Source organism: Camelina sativa, chromosome 3 (genome assembly GCF_000633955.1).
Source record: "Camelina sativa cultivar DH55 chromosome 3, Cs, whole genome shotgun sequence".
Lineage (NCBI taxonomy): Eukaryota > Viridiplantae > Streptophyta > Magnoliopsida > Brassicales > Brassicaceae > Camelina > Camelina sativa.
In genome coordinates, this window is record NC_025687.1 from 12,910,016 (window position 1) to 12,926,957 (window position 16,942).

The 16,942-nt window shown below is 35.0% G+C and overlaps 4 protein-coding genes across 7 annotated transcripts in view; 3 read left to right on the forward strand and 1 right to left on the reverse strand.

Moving 5' to 3' along the window:
- LOC104776846 (non-specific lipid transfer protein GPI-anchored 1) lies at positions 2,215 to 3,684 on the forward strand. The gene is made up of 2 exons (XM_010500987.2): positions 2,215 to 2,653; positions 3,284 to 3,684. Exons 1-2 carry the CDS (start codon positions 2,293 to 2,295, stop codon positions 3,517 to 3,519), a joined length of 597 nt encoding a protein of 198 aa, XP_010499289.1. The 5' UTR covers positions 2,215 to 2,292; the 3' UTR covers positions 3,520 to 3,684.
- Positions 3,863 to 7,525, reverse strand: LOC104776847. 2 transcript variants are annotated; one of them, XM_010500988.2, is made up of 8 exons: positions 7,360 to 7,525; positions 7,072 to 7,151; positions 6,880 to 6,970; positions 6,399 to 6,460; positions 5,852 to 6,295; positions 5,162 to 5,644; positions 4,697 to 4,909; positions 3,863 to 4,283 (listed from the first exon to the last, which is right to left on the reverse strand). In XM_010500988.2, the coding sequence occupies exons 1-8, from the start codon at positions 7,403 to 7,405 to the stop codon at positions 4,017 to 4,019; spliced, it is 1,686 nt and encodes a 561-aa protein (XP_010499290.1). In that variant the 5' UTR covers positions 7,406 to 7,525; the 3' UTR covers positions 3,863 to 4,016. The 2 variants fall into 2 exon arrangements, with proteins under 2 accessions (XP_010499290.1, XP_019099238.1); XM_019243693.1 differs by lacking the exon at positions 7,360 to 7,525 and adding an exon at positions 7,238 to 7,345.
- On the forward strand, positions 10,864 to 12,079 carry LOC104776848 (nuclear transport factor 2). The gene is made up of 2 exons (XM_010500989.2): positions 10,864 to 11,274; positions 11,758 to 12,079. The coding sequence occupies exons 1-2, from the start codon at positions 10,969 to 10,971 to the stop codon at positions 11,830 to 11,832; spliced, it is 381 nt and encodes a 126-aa protein (XP_010499291.1). The 5' UTR covers positions 10,864 to 10,968; the 3' UTR covers positions 11,833 to 12,079.
- The window catches only part of LOC104776851 (sphingosine-1-phosphate lyase), a 4,705-nt gene continuing 654 nt past the window's right edge, over positions 12,892 to 16,942 (forward strand). The window contains exons 1-15 of one of the 3 annotated variants that reach the window (XM_010500992.2): positions 12,893 to 13,250; positions 13,359 to 13,404; positions 13,892 to 14,043; positions 14,144 to 14,203; positions 14,358 to 14,582; positions 14,670 to 14,811; positions 15,027 to 15,077; positions 15,176 to 15,267; positions 15,531 to 15,657; positions 15,979 to 15,994; positions 16,092 to 16,199; positions 16,305 to 16,359; positions 16,441 to 16,587; positions 16,690 to 16,768; positions 16,851 to 16,926. In XM_010500992.2, coding sequence (XP_010499294.1) covers positions 13,039 to 13,250; positions 13,359 to 13,404; positions 13,892 to 14,043; positions 14,144 to 14,203; positions 14,358 to 14,582; positions 14,670 to 14,811; positions 15,027 to 15,077; positions 15,176 to 15,267; positions 15,531 to 15,657; positions 15,979 to 15,994; positions 16,092 to 16,199; positions 16,305 to 16,359; positions 16,441 to 16,587; positions 16,690 to 16,768; positions 16,851 to 16,926 — 1,588 coding nt within the window. In that variant the 5' untranslated portion in view covers positions 12,893 to 13,038. Of the gene's footprint in view, positions 13,251 to 13,358; positions 13,405 to 13,891; positions 14,044 to 14,143; positions 14,204 to 14,357; positions 14,583 to 14,669; positions 14,812 to 15,026; positions 15,078 to 15,175; positions 15,268 to 15,530; positions 15,658 to 15,978; positions 15,995 to 16,091; positions 16,200 to 16,304; positions 16,360 to 16,440; positions 16,588 to 16,689; positions 16,769 to 16,850; positions 16,927 to 16,942 lie in introns of all 3 variants that reach the window. The other 2 variants (XM_010500993.2, XM_010500991.2) reach the window with 2 other exon arrangements.

Sequence of the window (16,942 nt, forward strand, 5' to 3'; positions counted from 1 at the left end):
TCGCTTTGGATGCTTTGGACCTGGTACCAAAATACTCAAGAACAGAAATTCGCTTTGCATACACATATCTGGAGGAAGATTGTATGGCGTCAATATAACAGGCCATAAAGAATACTGCCTCCCTGACATACCAAATGGACTAAAACCATCTGTACACAACCCAAGATAAACATTCCTACACTCTTGAGCAAAGTCAGGATATACCGATTGAAAATGTTTCCACGCCTTTGCATCAGATGGGTGTGTAATTTCTCCTTCTTCAGTAGAATGTTCTGCATGCCATCTCATTGCCGCTGCAGTCTAATTTGATTGGTATAGGCGTTTCAATCTATCAGCAACAGGCAAGTACCACATACGTTTATATGGCACTCGCGTCCTTCCTTGTGTAGGTTGATATCTCGGCTTCCCGCAAAACCGACATTCCTGCAGCTTAGCATCATCTTTCCAAAAAATCATGCAATAGTCAACGCACACATCAATCATTTCAGATGGTAATCCAAGACTCGCAACCAACTTCTGTATTTCATAGTAGTTCTCAGCCGATACATTATCAGGTGGCAAATACTCTTTAATGAGTTCAGCCCAAGAATCCATGCAATTCTCACTTAAGTTATTATCAGCTTTAATTGTCATCATCCTAGATGCCAATGATAACTTAGAATGCCCTTCTCTACATCCATCGTAGATAGGTTGATTTGCAGCATCTAACATAGTATAAAAACGTTGTGCATCTACGTTGGGTTCTTCCGTATTATTCTCAGGAAATGCAGCAGTAGTTTCATGAAATGCATCATTAACCATATCATGAAATCTATTTTCCTCATTATACCCATAAAAACCAAATTGATCAGATTCTTGATGCCCATAATTACTAGGTTGATCAACAGCATAATTCATACTACTACTTCCAACGTTACTGCTACAACCCTCTCCATGACGAAACCATACATAGTAATTTGGCATAAATCCTCTATTATAAAGATGCTTCTTCACTAGATTAAATTCCAAATACTTATCGTTGAAGCACTTAGGACATGGACAAAATATTGTACCGTTTTGACGAGCAAAGTCTTGGTTTGTCGCCTGGTACATGAAAGCGCGCAACCCATCACAAAACTCTCTCGTCACATCACCGGTCTCCGGATCTCTGTGATTGTACATCCACCGTCGCAATGTGTATATCTCATGCTGCCCGCCTCCAAACATTATTATATAATTTAAAAGTGTTTAGGTTTTTTTTTTAGCCTTTTTTTCTTTCACAATATTTTTTTTCGTATTCAAAGTGTGTTTGTTGGAAGTGTTTTGTGTTGTGGTTTCCATGGATCATAAACTTGCTATTTATAGGCCTACTAAAAATAGTTGCTATGGATTTGCTAGGAAAATTTGCAAGGGATTTGCGAGGGATATTTTAAAATATTATTTTTTTGCAAGGGATTTGCGAGGCTTTTACTGTTTTGCCGACAAAACAGTTACACTCGGGAAAAACGTGGCTGCCGACATCATCGGCCCTTGCAACTCCCTCGCAAATTTGCTACGGAAAATGTCATCGCTAATCCGTTGCAATATGCGAGGGAGTTGCGATGTTTTTGCGAGGATGTTTCGCGGAGTCGCAAATCTGTCGTAAATCCGTCGCAAATTTGCGAGGGATTTCGCCGTCGCAAATTTTGCGAGGGAATTTCAAGTACCCTCGCTAAACTAGCAAACTACTCGCAAGTCCGTCGCAAATTTGCGAGGGCACTTTGCCATCGCAAATTTCCCTCGCAAATCGACTATTTTCTTGTAGTGGCATAGATATGGTGACAATTTAATTGCAATATGTTGATCACAAAATTGCAAAAGTATGTGAAATGTATCTGTTTTTTACATTGACCCACATGTTTCCTTTCAGAACGTAATACCACATATTTTCAACAGATTGGACATGTCTTAAAATTTAGTATTAGCAACGCGTTATTATAAGTATTACATTGTTTATTTAAGTTACAGGCAAAATCACTGTGTGTAAAGAAACCTCTAAAATATGCAGCATTTTCATTTTCCATTGATAATAATTGATTCGTTATTTCACACTCTCGCGTCAATAATAACACACGCAAACAAAAGTAAGGTCAACATACTTATATCAGCGTCGTTGAAGTTAATCGTATGTATAGGTGTCTAAGCTCCCAACTACACACCACAATGGCATTTAATACACACAACACACACCTCAAAGTCGGTTTGCTTTTAAATACACAGAGAGATATATAGAAACCCCAACAAGCAAAACAGTAAAGCACCAGAAAGTAAAAAATGATAATGAAAGGTCTTGCTCTCCACCTCTTCCTAGTCACCATGACGATCGTTGCTTCCATCTCCGCGGCTGCACCGGCGGCACCAGCGGGTGGAGATTTGGCTGACAAATGCAGCCAGGACTTTACGAAGGTGACTTTGTGCTTGGACTTTGCGACCGGGAAGGCAACGACTCCATCTAAGAAGTGTTGTGACGCTGTGGAAGATATCAAAGAGAGAGATCCAAAGTGTTTGTGTTACGTGATACAACAAGCCAAGACAGGAGGACAAGCCTTGAAGGATCTTGGTGTTCAAGAAGACAAACTCATTCAGCTTCCAACTTCTTGTCAGATCCACAACGCTAGCATCGCCAACTGTCCAAGTACGTCTCCTCCTTTAATTCATTTTCTACTAGCTAGCTAGTTCATATCGTGTTCTCATATCTCAAATCTGTTACTGCTATCTTTCATCCATCTAAATGCGGATCAAACGGGGACATGCAAATTACCTTTCCTGATTTTGAAGCTATACTTAGAGAAATAGAGATTCTAGGGTCTGATGATTACAGAATGAAATAAAACAACCATGACCATGAGTGCGTGAATTCATAAGTTTTAGTATTCCAAGGTGCGTTGCACAAAATAAAAAATAAAAAATAGTATTCCAAGGTGATTTGATTTTTTTTTTTTTGTTAATGAGTTTTTCAAATTAGTAATTTAATTTGATTTGTCCTACGTATACAAAAATTTATTTTCATAAGCTTATTTATTATATGGAAGAACCAGTAAACCATATATAATCCGCTACATACACTTTAATGCGACAGGTGCCTCGGGTTGCCAGTATTACTTACAGAGAATCTCATTTAATTCGTAGCACATTTATAGATATAACCTAACTTTCCCCACAGCTGATTTGAAGACGTAAATAAAAAAAGCTAACATAAAGTGAAGTCATGTTTAATAGACATTGTTAAGTGAGGCTAATGTTAAAATGTTGGACAAATGAACAGAGCTCCTAGGGCTTTCGCCGAGCTCGCCAGACGCAGCCGTATTCACAAACAATGCCACATCATCAACAGCACCAGTGGCGCCAGCGGGTAAATCTCCAGCAACTCCAGCCACGTCCACGGATAAGGGAGGATCAGCTTCCACAAGGGATGGTCACGCCGTCTTGGCTCTAGCCATCACTTTGATCACCGTCTCCTTCGTCTCGACCTTGCCTAGACATGTGACATTAGGGATGTAATAATGTTTTCTTTATAATGTGGTTGGTTGGTGCCTTTGTTTTTGCCACTTTGTTTCAAAATTTCAAAACTTATCTTTCAAGTGTGTTATTTCTTTGTTCGGACATTTGTTGCCTTGAGTCAACTTACCACTTAAATTTGACAAGAGCTATCATGTGTTACCTATACGCCTAGGCCGCTCACTTTGTTCGCTCGCACTGAAATCACTACAGAAGCTAGCTTGTTTTGTGATTATTCAACAAAACTGATCAGCTTAAACTATTATTACGTTTATTTATCAATTTCATCATTCATTTAAGATATTAGTCAATCACATTTTTGTTGACAAAATCTAAACTTTCAGAAAGTTAGTAAAACAAGCCAATTGTTAGGACCTTGAATTTATCTTACAACCTATGCTCCTTACGTCCGTGATCAGTTGTACAAAATCAAGAGTCTATATAAACCATATTTAAACCTCAGACAATCCAAATCCTGAAAGAGAAGAGAGGGTTTTCAACTATATGGGTTTGTTTTGTAAGGCCAAAGCCTCTGCAAACCTCGTGGACATTTCCCTAACAAATTCGTCGTGGAGAGAATTTGTGGAATATGTTGGACCAGAGGTTGCAGAAAGTGCGAGCGATTCAAGAACAGCACGTTGCATGGCTTTTCTGTCTTGAATCGCTCTCTGTCGCTCTTCGTAGAAGCTAAAGTCATCGAGGATCGAAGAATGTATCTCACAGCTCTTGAAAATGTTTAACATCTCTATACCTTGTTCCACTCCCACCTACAGGTACAAAAAACAAATACTACTTCACATCTTATCATTTGAATGAGACAGTAACTTCTAAAGTTGAAACTATGTTCATGATAAGACCTTGAGTTTGATTCCTCGAAAAATACATAAATTTTACTACCTTAGATATTTAACAACAGCGTCTTAGATTTTAAAGAAGACATGTTCCATTCTGGATGGATCCACATAGAGATGAAATATAACTGCTCTCCTATATGAGTATATGATATGATAGAAGTTTCAAAAGAAACATCAATCTTAATGTGCAGTAACAGCAAAGTTTCCTTATAAATTCACTTTGGGAATGAAAATACGATTCACAATTGTCAAATCAGTTTACATAATTACACCATTAAACGGAGCCATAAGAAAAGAATGCAGTAGGCGAGAGGAATTTAGTTTACCTCTTGGGTGTCTCTACTGTTAGTGACTGGCTTATTGTCATTGTTTTCAATTATGATGTGGCGAAAGAGACTGTTGGGAACATCTTTGACGATAAGCCATCTGACTGGGAAGTGTCCTGACCATCTGTCTTGTTCCCAGTACTCCACACTTGTGTTGAAGTCAACCGGTCCAACCATCTCAGCCACTCCACAAAACTGTGCACTGGCATTCACCTGAAATTAAGTTTTTATCCCCTTCTTCTATTAGGAGTTTCAGATCAAAACAAAAGTGAAATAAATAGAACATCTAAGTGGTTTGAAGTATAGATACAATGATATAGCATGAGATGTCAATCTAGGAAGACAAAAGACTGACAATGCTGAATAAACAAGCAAGTGTAAATATCTTCCAAGAAAATTCTCTGTCTCAACACTCACAGCTTCCAACAGGTTTTGACTTGTAATGAAGAAAAATAAGCGATTTACCGAAAACAAAAGAAAGACTGGGCATGCCACATCTTTTGTCTTTGCTTCACGATAGGCAGCATCCAACTTTTTGTTTCCATTTTTAGTGCTTGCCCAAACACAATACCTTATGCTCTTGTGGACATTATCCTCACTATATGACTTAATAACAAAGAACTTTGCGTCCCTGAACTGGGAGAGCAGATCTTGGCGACAAAAACTATCAACTCGACCATAAGTGGTATCACTTTCACCATTTAGCCTGGATGCCCTAAGACCTCTGTTTCTCTCGGTAGGCATATCAAGCATGGCAGGGAACTGGGAGACATTGTAGCTTCCACTTCTTGCCTCATAAAGAGGTGGCAAGTTATAATCAAACTCCCAAGTTGGGCTAGAAGAAGAAGCAGAGAAAGGGCTTCTTTTGCATTGAGTATAAGCTTGCTCTCTGTAACTTAAGCTTGCAGCAGATTCAAAGGCATCATGCATAACTCCATGCGGTGGACCCTGCGTACATTTCATGAATTAGATCTATATAGAAGTTTGCTAGGATTTTTCCGTTAAAAGAGGTCAGACATATACTAAGATCCAGGAGAATGGATACAACAAAAGATTTAAAGGTGTATAGGTTCCAAGAATCTTAATTACTAAGCTGTACAAAGAATGCAAGGAAAAATCCCTTGAGTTGTAGAGGTAGTGATTAGAATAACTAACCATATCGAAATCATTTGCAGATAAGTCCACTGCACCATGGTGCTTCATACATGTTCTGGTAGATGCCATTGGAAGAAACATATTTTCTCCACTGAAGGGGTTGAGATCCAGACCCCTAGGTTCTCCAAATTTATTGTTTCTGAAGTCAAAATTTCCCCAAGAGCGCATCATATCATCAGTCTCACTACTGTTACTTTCATTCGCATGCCTATCAAAATGTCTAGAGTTCGCCTTAAACATGTGAAACTCCGGAGAACTACGAATATGTTCTGGTACTGGATACTGGTGATTTGATGAGTCAAAAGGAACATAACGTCTTGAATCATCGGAGTAGAGGTCACCATAACGCTGCAGTGATGATTGATTTCTTCTGGTAGAATGAGAAGACCTCTGAAAATCTGATGGTACACCATTACCATGGTAAAACATTTCATTTACCATTCCCTATATCAATTGAATAAGAAACCGGAAATAAATGAACACATCAACAACATCAGAAATCAAAATCAAGTAGAATGGAAAAGCATAGATTAAGTGATTTACGCACAGGAGAAACATTTTCAAAGCTTGGAACATCTGTATGTGGATGGTACGACCTTGGATTATCAGCTACATTTTCATAGAAATGACGGCATTAATGAGCAACAAGGACATCTAAAAAATAGTACTACAATAACAGCTAAGAAGCAATAAAATCCACAATTCTTGGTCACATGGGGAAGGAAGCAGAATTAAACAAGTGGTGAAGAATTTTCATGGGCATGTGACAATGTTTCCCCTATTGCACTTATAAGAAGCGTATAACAAAACAAATATAACAATACGGAATAGCCAACATAAGTAGGTGGACTTCTGTATAAGAAAGATTAAGCAGCTCTCTGGTGAAACAATATGGTTGAAGAACATGATAATCTCTAAAACCCACAATCAAGTTGCACCCAAACGAACAACGAGCAGAATATTAGTTGTAACACAGCTAAAATATTAGAGAGCTGATAAAAAAAGAGTATCATATACAGGTCTTTAACCTCGAATGTGAAATGAGTCAGTGTCAAACCCAAAGGAACTTGCACTTGCAGAAAAAGCATTACCACAGAAAGGGCGAGTGCTAATCGTATCCTGAAATTAAAAATCATAAACACAATATCAATTGTGGTGCTAGCAGCTTACATTTATTACAAGACAAAAAGCAAAGGCAAAGCCATTGTAATCAGAGTCACCTGATCTTGGAATACACTCTGGTCAGTGTTTAACCTCTCTACCATATCCATCTCCAACATGTTTAAGCCCTTACCTGAACCTAAAACAATGATTAAAAACAGAGCAGATAGTCACAAGCAGCACCATCAAGCAAAAGCTATACATCAACAAAGGGCAAGACTTTACGAAATTTCATCAACAAAGGTCGTGATTCCTTTGTTTAGAGTAACGAAGCGACAAAACCCACGAGGATTAAAACCAAAAAGTTACAACATTTATGCTAAAAGGAGAGAATCAAAGAGGCTTACGAGCAGGAGGGAACCAGTCGGTGCTTGGGTAAGAAGCGGACATCATAGAAAGAATCAGCCAATCGGAGCCAAAGAGACGAACTAGAGATAGAGTAAGGAGAATCTGTAGCTACGGAATTGGAAGGTGTCGATTTTTTGAGGATTTGTGTGTTGTGGTGAGACGACGCATGGAAATTCGTAATAAATCATTTTAATTAATTAATTTAATTTAATTGTGATTCATTTCTTTAATTTGATTGGTTTACTATACAGTGTGTACTTATCATTAAGCGCAGCGGATACGAGATGAATACCGCGGATGCATGTGAGAGAGATACATTTATTAGCTAGCCTTAACCCTTTAGGTACTCTAGTTCGAAGCCAATGAGTGTTACGAAATGTTTAATTTAGTGGTATCGGAAATTTCTTATAAGAAGAATAAAGGAATGGGTTACCTAACCTGATTAAGATCCAAGTTAAAGATAGGGAACAAATTCCTTGGAAGGAGCCATCCTAGTTCATTCCTGACAGGTTTAATCGACAAACCAAAAAAAAACCATTATAATCTTTTTATATGCCAACAAACCTCTACAATCTTATTATACAACCAAAAAAAAAAGTAAGACCAAATTTTGTCTTTTTTCTTTTTTTCGTTTGAAAAAAAAAATGTTAAGTATTTTTTTTTTTAATAGTATTGACTAAACTTTGAAGTATACATTATAAAACACAATTTAAGCCGATACAAAATAAAAATATCTCCAGAATTTAAAGCCCAAATGAAGAAAACTAAGTTGACGAACAAAAAGAAATTCTCGAAGACATCAAAACGAATCCAAGTGAAGAAAACTACTAAGTAGATAATTTAAACCTGAGAAATAGGACGAACTCTTAAACTAAAAACATAGACAACAAGGCTTAACCTTTACACAAGACAATAGACTTAAGAAGCAAAAAGATGTTTTCTTGTGAACCGGTGCACATGAGATATACTAAGGATTTCTACCTCCAGTTAAGTTAAGTAATAAACCATTAATTTTCTCTCTTCCAAATTTATAATACATGTGAGATTACTTTATGGATTTTTTTTTGGTATAAACGATTATTAATTCAAACAATAATATTCTAATTTTTTCATTATAATATCAGATCTCTTTTTGAAATGAGAATATATTATTTTATGGTAATTTTTTTTTCGAATCAAATATTCAGTATATATATATATATATTATATGTGTTTTTTAATTTACGTGTGAATATATTTATATCCGTTATCAAGGTAATATTTTAAATTTTCAGTAGATTAATCGTTCTTTACATATATATTTCCATCTCACATAGTTAAAAATGAAAATTTTAAATTTAATGTGATTTATTGATAAACAATTTGATAGATTCTCAATAATAAATTTGATTCTAGCATGTTTTAAAGATTTGTTGTAATTTGTATTCAATATATAGCTGTAAAACATACACATATTATAATATACAATAAACTTTTTTTTATTGGTAACCTCTTTTGATTATATCTAAAATCACATCAAATTAAAATATCTAAAATAGTTTTTTTTTATAAATCTTAGCTGTATTAGAATAATTATTTATAATTAGAATAATTATTTTAAAAAATAAGACATAATAATCTTAGGTACTCTAGTTCATAGTTCATACATTGTATATAATAATCTTACGTACTATATAATATATATAGCTACTAGATAAGGTCCGCGTTATTACGCGGGTAAAAATTTTAAAAACTTATTGAGAACAATTAAGTAGTAATATACATGTTTTGAGATTTTCTCTTGTAATATTTTAATATTGAATATGAACCTCTCATATTTCATTTTAATACTCTCTCAGTTTCATTATATAATAGTTTTAAGGCTTTTTTTTGTCCTATTTTATAATATTTTCTCAAATTTCTTTGTACAATTTTTATTAATATAACTATTTATGACTATTTGAACTATACAATATATTTTCCTATTGGTTGAAGTTTAATAAATGACATAATATTTATTGTTTATTAATCTTTGTGCTTTTATCCAAAAATTCTAATAGGACAGGGAGTACCATTAAAATATCTATACCATCATAATAAACTATATTTTAAGTTTAATTACATATTTCATCTTAATGCATAAAACTAAATATTTTATATCAAACACAATTAATACATCATATCAAATCTATATCATAGTAAGAACTGAAAATACAAATAAAAATTAACAAAATATAATTCGCAAAAAAAAACTGAATCAACATTATTTAAGATATATTTGTTATGTTGTTATCTCATAAGTACTAATTTTATCTCATGTCATAATCAATTTTAAATGAGTGAAATTTATAAAATAAAAACATTTATAAAGATATAGAGACATTCTCATCAAATAACTGAAGTTTCATTCCTTTGAATTATAATTTATTTTGAATTATCTTATGTTTTTAACATATGCATTTCAAAATACAATTGTTGAAATTATAAAATCAAACATAAAAAATTACTAATATTCTTAAATGATTTCTTTTATAATGATACATATTAATATTTGAAAAAGATTTAATCTAAAATAAATTTTATCGTAAGACATTTAGTTTAGTAATCATATTTAACTATTTATTTCATCGTAAAACCATAATTCACTTCTTCATGGATTAGAGTTAAATTTTTAATAACAAAAATAATATGAACATCATATGAGATAATATATATGTTGGTTAGTATTCTAAATTTAACAATAAAAACAATCAGTAAAAAAATCAGTTAAGATCCACAAAATTTTTGTAAATCCAAAAATATCCTAAATATTATTCTTTTATATGTCATAATTTCATAAGTAATACTTTTGTCAATTTTCATCAATTACCGAAAATTCATTCCTACAAACTCATTTTTTCTATTTTTTTTCCAGGTTTCTCATATCACTACATGCATTAAAATCTTTAAAATAAAACATGTAAAACTATACTGATACACATCATGTATAATTTTTTTTTTCTTTTTAAGTTCATTATTCTTTCAAAGTTTTGTGTAATTACTTACAATAAAAATTTATATTACAACGAAAAATACAATTTATATTCGACTAAAATTATGTTAAATAACTTATGCTATTCTTTTTAACTTTGTTATTCATTATTTATTGATTAATATATATGCTTTATAAATTAAGATTTTGCTTACACATGTCAAATTTTATTGAGAACAACCGTATAATATAATGAGCATACAATGGAAAATATATTGATTTTGTTAATTTTATTTATGATTTTAGAATTTTTTTAAAAAATATAAATATATAAAATTCTGTAAATATAATTAATTGTATTACGATGTTTATTTGACATCAATATATAATAAGATTATGTTGGAAAAAAGTATATAAATGATTATAAAAAAAGAGTTAAAAAGATAACAAAATGACAAGGAAAAAAAAAACAAAAAAAAAAGGAAAAAATAAAAGCAGCGTCGTAGCGACGCAAAGATTTTTCACATGAGATTTATAATTTTATATAATAAGATCCGTCGTCTCCTTCCTTCCCCTCTCTGTGAGAAAGAGAGAATAAATAAAAAGATACAAAAACCAAAAACCCATTTTTGCGACTCCCAAATCAAATCTAACAATAATGTCTCAGATGGATCCCGATGCAGTGTCCAAGGCCTTCGTCGAACATTACTACTCCACCTTCGATACTAACCGCGTCGGTCTCGCTGGTCTTTACCAGGAAGCTTCTATGCTCACCTTCGAAGGTCAAAAGATCCAAGGAGTTCAGAGCATCGTCGCTAAGCTCACCTCTCTCCCTTTCAACCAGTGCAAGCATCACATCTCCACCGTTGATTGCCAGCCTTCTGGCCCTGCTTCCGGTATGCTCGTTTTCGTCTCCGGTAACCTCCAGCTCGCCGGCGAGGAACACACCCTCAAGTTCAGCCAGGTTCCTCTCTCTCCCGATTGATCTATATATCTGATTAGATCGTTAGGGTTTAGAAATTGGCTGATAGATCTGTAAATCTGGCTATTCCCAAGTTTGTATTTCTCCTTTGACTAGATAGATCCTTCCAACTTGTCATGTGATTCGTTTTGAGCTCCTATTTAGTCTGGCAAATTTAGCTGAGCTCTGAGTTTTGTGGATTAGATTGAAGAGAGATGGCTCCCTCCCTAAGCCAAATTGATGAGTTTCTTATGTCTTTGTTTTATCCAATCTTGTGTGTTTCCCCTGGTTTGTGTTCGTGTGGTGAGAGTATATAAAACCTGCTTGGCATGTTCTTGTTTCAGTCATTTGTTACGTTTCTTGAGCTCCTCTTAAGAGTTTTCTATATGAAGCAAGCTGTTCCAATGTTATATGTATTGTTTGGTTTGGTATCCTTGATCTTGATCTGACAAAAGTATGAACTTTTTTTCATTGTGTGTGTTTCAGATGTTTCATTTGATGCCGACGCCACAAGGAAGCTTTTACGTGTTCAACGATATATTCAGGTTGAACTACGCCTGAACACAAGTCAGATTGTTTTTTTAGCATACATGATTGTTTGTTGCTATTCCTATATACTATATGAGCAATCCTTCTATCATTTCCTGTCTTGTCCTTTTTCTTTTTATTCCTAGATGATTTACCTTTGAGAAGAGGGGAAAAAACTGTCTCTCTCTCTTGTATTTGGTTTGGATGGTTTGTTCACTTGTGTCATTACAATCTAATGCCTTCTTTGATTAAGACACAATTCTAATGGTTTCCATTGTCATTTTGGCTCTTTTTTCTTTGTGGGAATATGCTTTTAATCCGAATATATTTTGTCCAAGCTTGGCTTTTAAAGAGCTTTGTCTTCTTTCATGTGTCCAAAAGTCAACTCTATTCATCGCTACAAGACTTGCTAGGAGCTTCAATGAACCCTCTCTGTGTAAAAGATTCCACAAGTTCCATCAAATTTGATCAAGTCTGGGGTTGGTTATATTTTGAGTATTGTCGGAGTTGTTTGTGGGGTTGCAGTTGGAGATTGCTTCAAGTTTCCACAATACCTTTGCATGATAAGATTTGTCAAGTCCGAGTCAGACAAGTCTAATTAAGCCACAAAATCCTGCATGTTCACATACCCAATACGAAAGATCAGTTCTTTTGATATAGGATTTGCTTACTTTTCAGAAGAAAAGTCTCAGGTTCACTGATTTGACCCGTTGATTCAATTACTCTAGGTTCTCTGGCAGTTCACATTATTCAGAAGGTTAATACAATCTTAAGCTTCTAGTAGGTAACCTTGGATTGTTGAAACACCCAATTAATCTTGAAAGTGAACAAGGCACCCAATTAGACTCTGATTTTTAGTTTTTTTAGTGTTTGTTGTTTGCTCTTTTTCTAATTATAAAATGATAAACCAAACTAGTTAGTTATACTATATAAAAACATAAAAGTGTGAGTTTGGTTCCAGTTAGATGCCGTGTAGCTTTTCACCACCCATCAGATCAGAGAGTCTGAAAGTAACTCGCTTTTAAAAAATTGACTTCACACGCAACCAAAAACACAAAGCGCCAAAAAAATGAAGGAAAAAAAAAAAAGGACTTTTTGTCGCAATCTCATACTATTCACGAGATGACCTCGTTTTATGATGATCATCCTATGTATCCCCCTTTTCTATATTCCTTATTCTATGTCCCAAACGATTCACTTTTATTCTCACCATCTCTAATCTCATAGAAGGAAAGTAAAATGGATTATTTTTCATATTCTTCGATGAAATCAATGGTGATTCAAGCTCGAGGCTCGTTAAACTCGCGTTTGTCTGAGTTTGAGCCTCTGTTTCTGCTCTTGGCTCCCCTTCTCACTCTTTTTTTCGCTCAGATCATCGGATCTGTCTTGGGCGTTGTGAACGACAAAGGATTGAAAGCGTGTCTTGTTGGGTTCATCATGGGATTCCTCAAGTGAGAATCTTTATATCCCATATCTTATTTTCTTCGATTCCAATCTCTTTTTTTTTTTTTTTGATGGGTGAGAGTTAGAGTAATGGTTTTTGTGGAATAATGAAACAGAATGATCCCTGGAGTTCAGAATTACATTGATGCTGAGAAACAAAAGGTGGGTGTTTGTGTTTGAATCTTTAGATTGTTCCTGTAATGGCCATTTTTTTTTTTTTTTGTTGCATCTTCTTCTTGTGGGTATTTTAAGTGGAAACATTTCAAAAAATAGAAATGCTTGACAAGCCTATTTAATGCTCTTCTCTTCCATTTGTCTTTTTATTCCTTTTTAATGTTCTAGATGGATGGCTGCATCCACTAGTTAAGGATTTAGATTTTATCTGGCATGAAATGGTCCCATGGCTATTTGAAACATGATTTTGATAGTCACTGAATAGTATAGAGTTATGAGCCTCCCATTATGATTTTAAGTTTTCACTATTATATAAAATTACTTGGGATTTGAGACCAGAACCATACTAGCTTCTTTTTCAAGGGCATATGTTTGTTTCTTGGTTAGAGAGACTTCAATGTTTGTTACATCCCACTGTGTCTTTTTTATTTATATCTGTGTAACGAGTTGATGTTTGTGTTTTTCTAATTCATAGGTTGTTGATCAATTACAATCTGGTAGTAGCTCTAAGAAAAAGAATCGGGCTGAAACATTGCCAGTAAAAGGTCTAGGAGTTGAAGTTCTCGAGAAAATGGAGACTGAAAAGAGGAATGACGCTATTTGGCAAGGAAAATGCTCTGGCACTGTGTATGTCTGTGGTAGTTGATGCCTTTTAAAAAATTAGTTCTTCAAATTTCTTTGTGGTTACGGTGGAGATTAATTAAATTTCTACCACCTTTTCTAACAGATACATAGGTGGAGGGGAGTCTGAAGGTCATTTTGCATTGATAAACCAAGCATGTTCAATGTAAGTTATAGCAAAATCTTAGCTCTTATCTTCATGGAATATGACTTCTGCTTTTGTGTTATTCTTGGATCTGAGAGGGGCCATTTCTTTATTTGTGTATAATATATCATTCAAGTTAACGATGTGTATGATATGTATGGATGGTGATTTCCAGGTTTGCGCATACCAATCCGTTGCATATAGACGTGTTCCAGAGTGTGGTGCGGTTTGAGTCAGAAGTAGTGGCAATGACTGCTGCGTTACTCGGGAGTAAAGAAACGGTTTCAGGAGAACAAATATGTGGAAACATGACGTCTGGAGGAACAGAAAGTATAGTGTTGGCTGTGAAGTCATCTCGTGACTATATGAAGTACAAGAAGGGTATCACCCGGCCAGAAATGTATGTTTCATCCCTCGCTTTACATACATTGATCAAATATGTATTTTGAACTTAACTGATGGAACAATAATTTATACGTAAGTGTAGGATTATACCTGAATCGGGTCATTCGGCTTATGATAAGGCGGCTCAGTACTTCAACATCAAATTGTGGCGAGTTCCAGTAGACAAAGAATTTCGAGCTGATGTGAAGGCAATAAGGCGGCATATTAACAGAAACACCATCATGGTAATGTTTTGAGCTGCCAGTTGTATGTACTAGAGACCATGGTTTGATATTTATGGTCTCTAGTACATGTCCAGTCCTTGCCTTTTGTATATTCATGGTTGAAAGATTTTAACCTCAGAAGCATAATCACCTTTTGTGTTTGTTATGGTAATACAGCTTTTAAGTTAAGGCGTGTGCTTTGTTCTTATCGTCATCTTTAAACCATATTTTTTCAGATTGTTGGATCAGCACCAGGATTCCCTCATGGCATCATCGATCCTATTGAGGTAAACTGGTTTTGCCCTCTCATGTAATTTTAAAGACATTTATGTTCTTCTATATGTAATGAATGTGTTGGACCATTCCTTTTTTTCTTTCATTACAGGAGCTTGGTCAACTGGCTCTTAGCTATGGAATATGCTTTCATGTTGACCTTTGCCTTGGTGGTTTTGTGTTACCTTTCGCTCGCAAACTTGGGTATGTGTAACTGTCTCTTTTTCTAGCAGCTTATCAAAGGCCTGCCTTTATTTTATAAAAAAGATGCAAAGTTTAGGACTTAAGAAGCTAAGTTCATAACTTTGAGAAAGGATAAGATAAGTTAATGTATGGTATGTGTCTGTCTGTTCTATTGCCACTTCTCCTAGTTTCCCCCAGAGCATTGGATCTCAGATTTACATTAATCTGTTGGTACTATTTAGATTAGTAAGATCATAGAGAATGATTTCTCACCGTTTTTTCAGGTATCAGATCCCAGCTTTTGATTTTTCTGTACAAGGAGTTACTTCAATTTCGGTGGACGTGCATAAATATGGTTTGGCTCCTAAAGGAACTAGTACAGTTCTCTACAGAAATCATGAGATCAGAAAGGTAAGTACTTGTTATTTTTCCATTCTTATCAATTTCTCCAGGCTCAATACTAAGCACATATGAATTGGTTTATATTCAGCTCCTGACTTCTGATTCTGGCATTCTTGTTGTGTCACTATTCATCTACAAAAACATACCCACAATATCGCTTACTTTTGTTTCCTTGTTATTGTTTCCCTGGAATCATTCACACTGTCACATTCCTCTTATGAAGTTTTGCATATTCTATTCAGTGCTGTGCAAAGTATAGTTTTGTGTATTATCTTTACCTGACATGTGAATTTTGCCTGCAAAATATCTCCCCCTGCACCTCCAAAACAGCACCAATTTGTTGCTGGTAAGTGTGTGTGCTACTTTCATCGTTAAGAAAACAGGGAAATAAAAGAAGCAAGAAGACTTGAATTCATGAAAATCTGAAACTGTGTTTTATGCAGTAACTGAATGGTCAGGAGGTCTATACGTGTCCCCAACTATAGCTGGGAGTAGGCCTGGTTCTTTGGTTGCTGGTGCTTGGGCTGCAATGATGTCTCTCGGCGAAGAAGGTTTCACAATATATATCTCACCCTCTCAAGCTACTATACTATACTATTCATTCAAGTTTGTCAAAGATTTATTAGTTGATTCTGTATGCTTCTGTTGTTCCACAGGCTACCTACAAAACACAAGCAAGATAATGGAAGCATCAAAGAGACTAGAAGAAGGGTTCGAAAATTACTTTTTACATTTTCCCTTCTTCAATCGTTTCAATTCTTTATAGTTCTGACTAACTATCGTTATCTGCAGCGTAAGAGAAATCCATGAACTGTTCGTCATTGGAAAGCCAGATATGACAATTGTGGCGTTTGGTTCTAAAGAATTAGATATCTTTGAAGTGAACGACATCATGTCGTCAAAAGGTTGGCATTTGAATGCGCTACAGAGACCCAACAGGTAAATCTTAAAAGACCAAAACATTGGTGTTTCTACTATCATAAGACCACATTCCTCTCTTCACTGTTTTGAAACTTTTTGTCCATGTGTCTTTTGGATCAGCATTCATATATGTATAACTCTTCAACACGTCCCTGTAGTCGATGACTTCCTCCAGGATCTGCGTGGAGCTGTAGAGACTGTGAGTCCATTGATGAAATTCTTTTGATTGCCTCTTTCTTTTTCCTCAATTGATCTCTCGTTGTTATTACCTTTTTTTTTAGGTGAAAGCAAATCCAGGACCGATCACTGGAGGCTTGGCTCCAATATATGGAGCTGCAGGGAAGATGCCGGACCGAGGCATGGTGAATGAGCT

What these genes read in the sequence shown, in the direction of transcription:
- LOC104776846 (XM_010500987.2), top strand. Translation starts at nt 2,293, where the DNA reads ATGATAATGAAAGGTCTTGCTCTCCACCTCTTCCTAGTCACCATGACG. An exon ending in TAGCATCGCCAACTGTCCAA is followed by an intron (nt 2,654 to 3,283) that starts GTACGTCTCCTC and finishes ACAAATGAACAG; the next exon opens with AGCTCCTAGGGCTTTCGCCG.
- LOC104776847 (XM_010500988.2), bottom strand. Translation starts at nt 7,405, where the DNA reads ATGATGTCCGCTTCTTACCCAAGCACCGACTGGTTCCCTCCTGCTC. An exon ending in AGAGTGTATTCCAAGATCAG is followed by an intron (nt 6,971 to 7,071) that starts GTGACTCTGATT and finishes TTTTAATTTCAG; the next exon opens with GATACGATTAGCACTCGCCC. An exon ending in ACAGTAGAGACACCCAAGAG is followed by an intron (nt 4,284 to 4,696) that starts GTAAACTAAATT and finishes TTGTACCTGTAG; the next exon opens with GTGGGAGTGGAACAAGGTAT.
- LOC104776848 (XM_010500989.2), top strand. Translation starts at nt 10,969, where the DNA reads ATGTCTCAGATGGATCCCGATGCAGTGTCCAAGGCCTTCGTCGAACAT. An exon ending in ACACCCTCAAGTTCAGCCAG is followed by an intron (nt 11,275 to 11,757) that starts GTTCCTCTCTCT and finishes TGTGTGTTTCAG; the next exon opens with ATGTTTCATTTGATGCCGAC.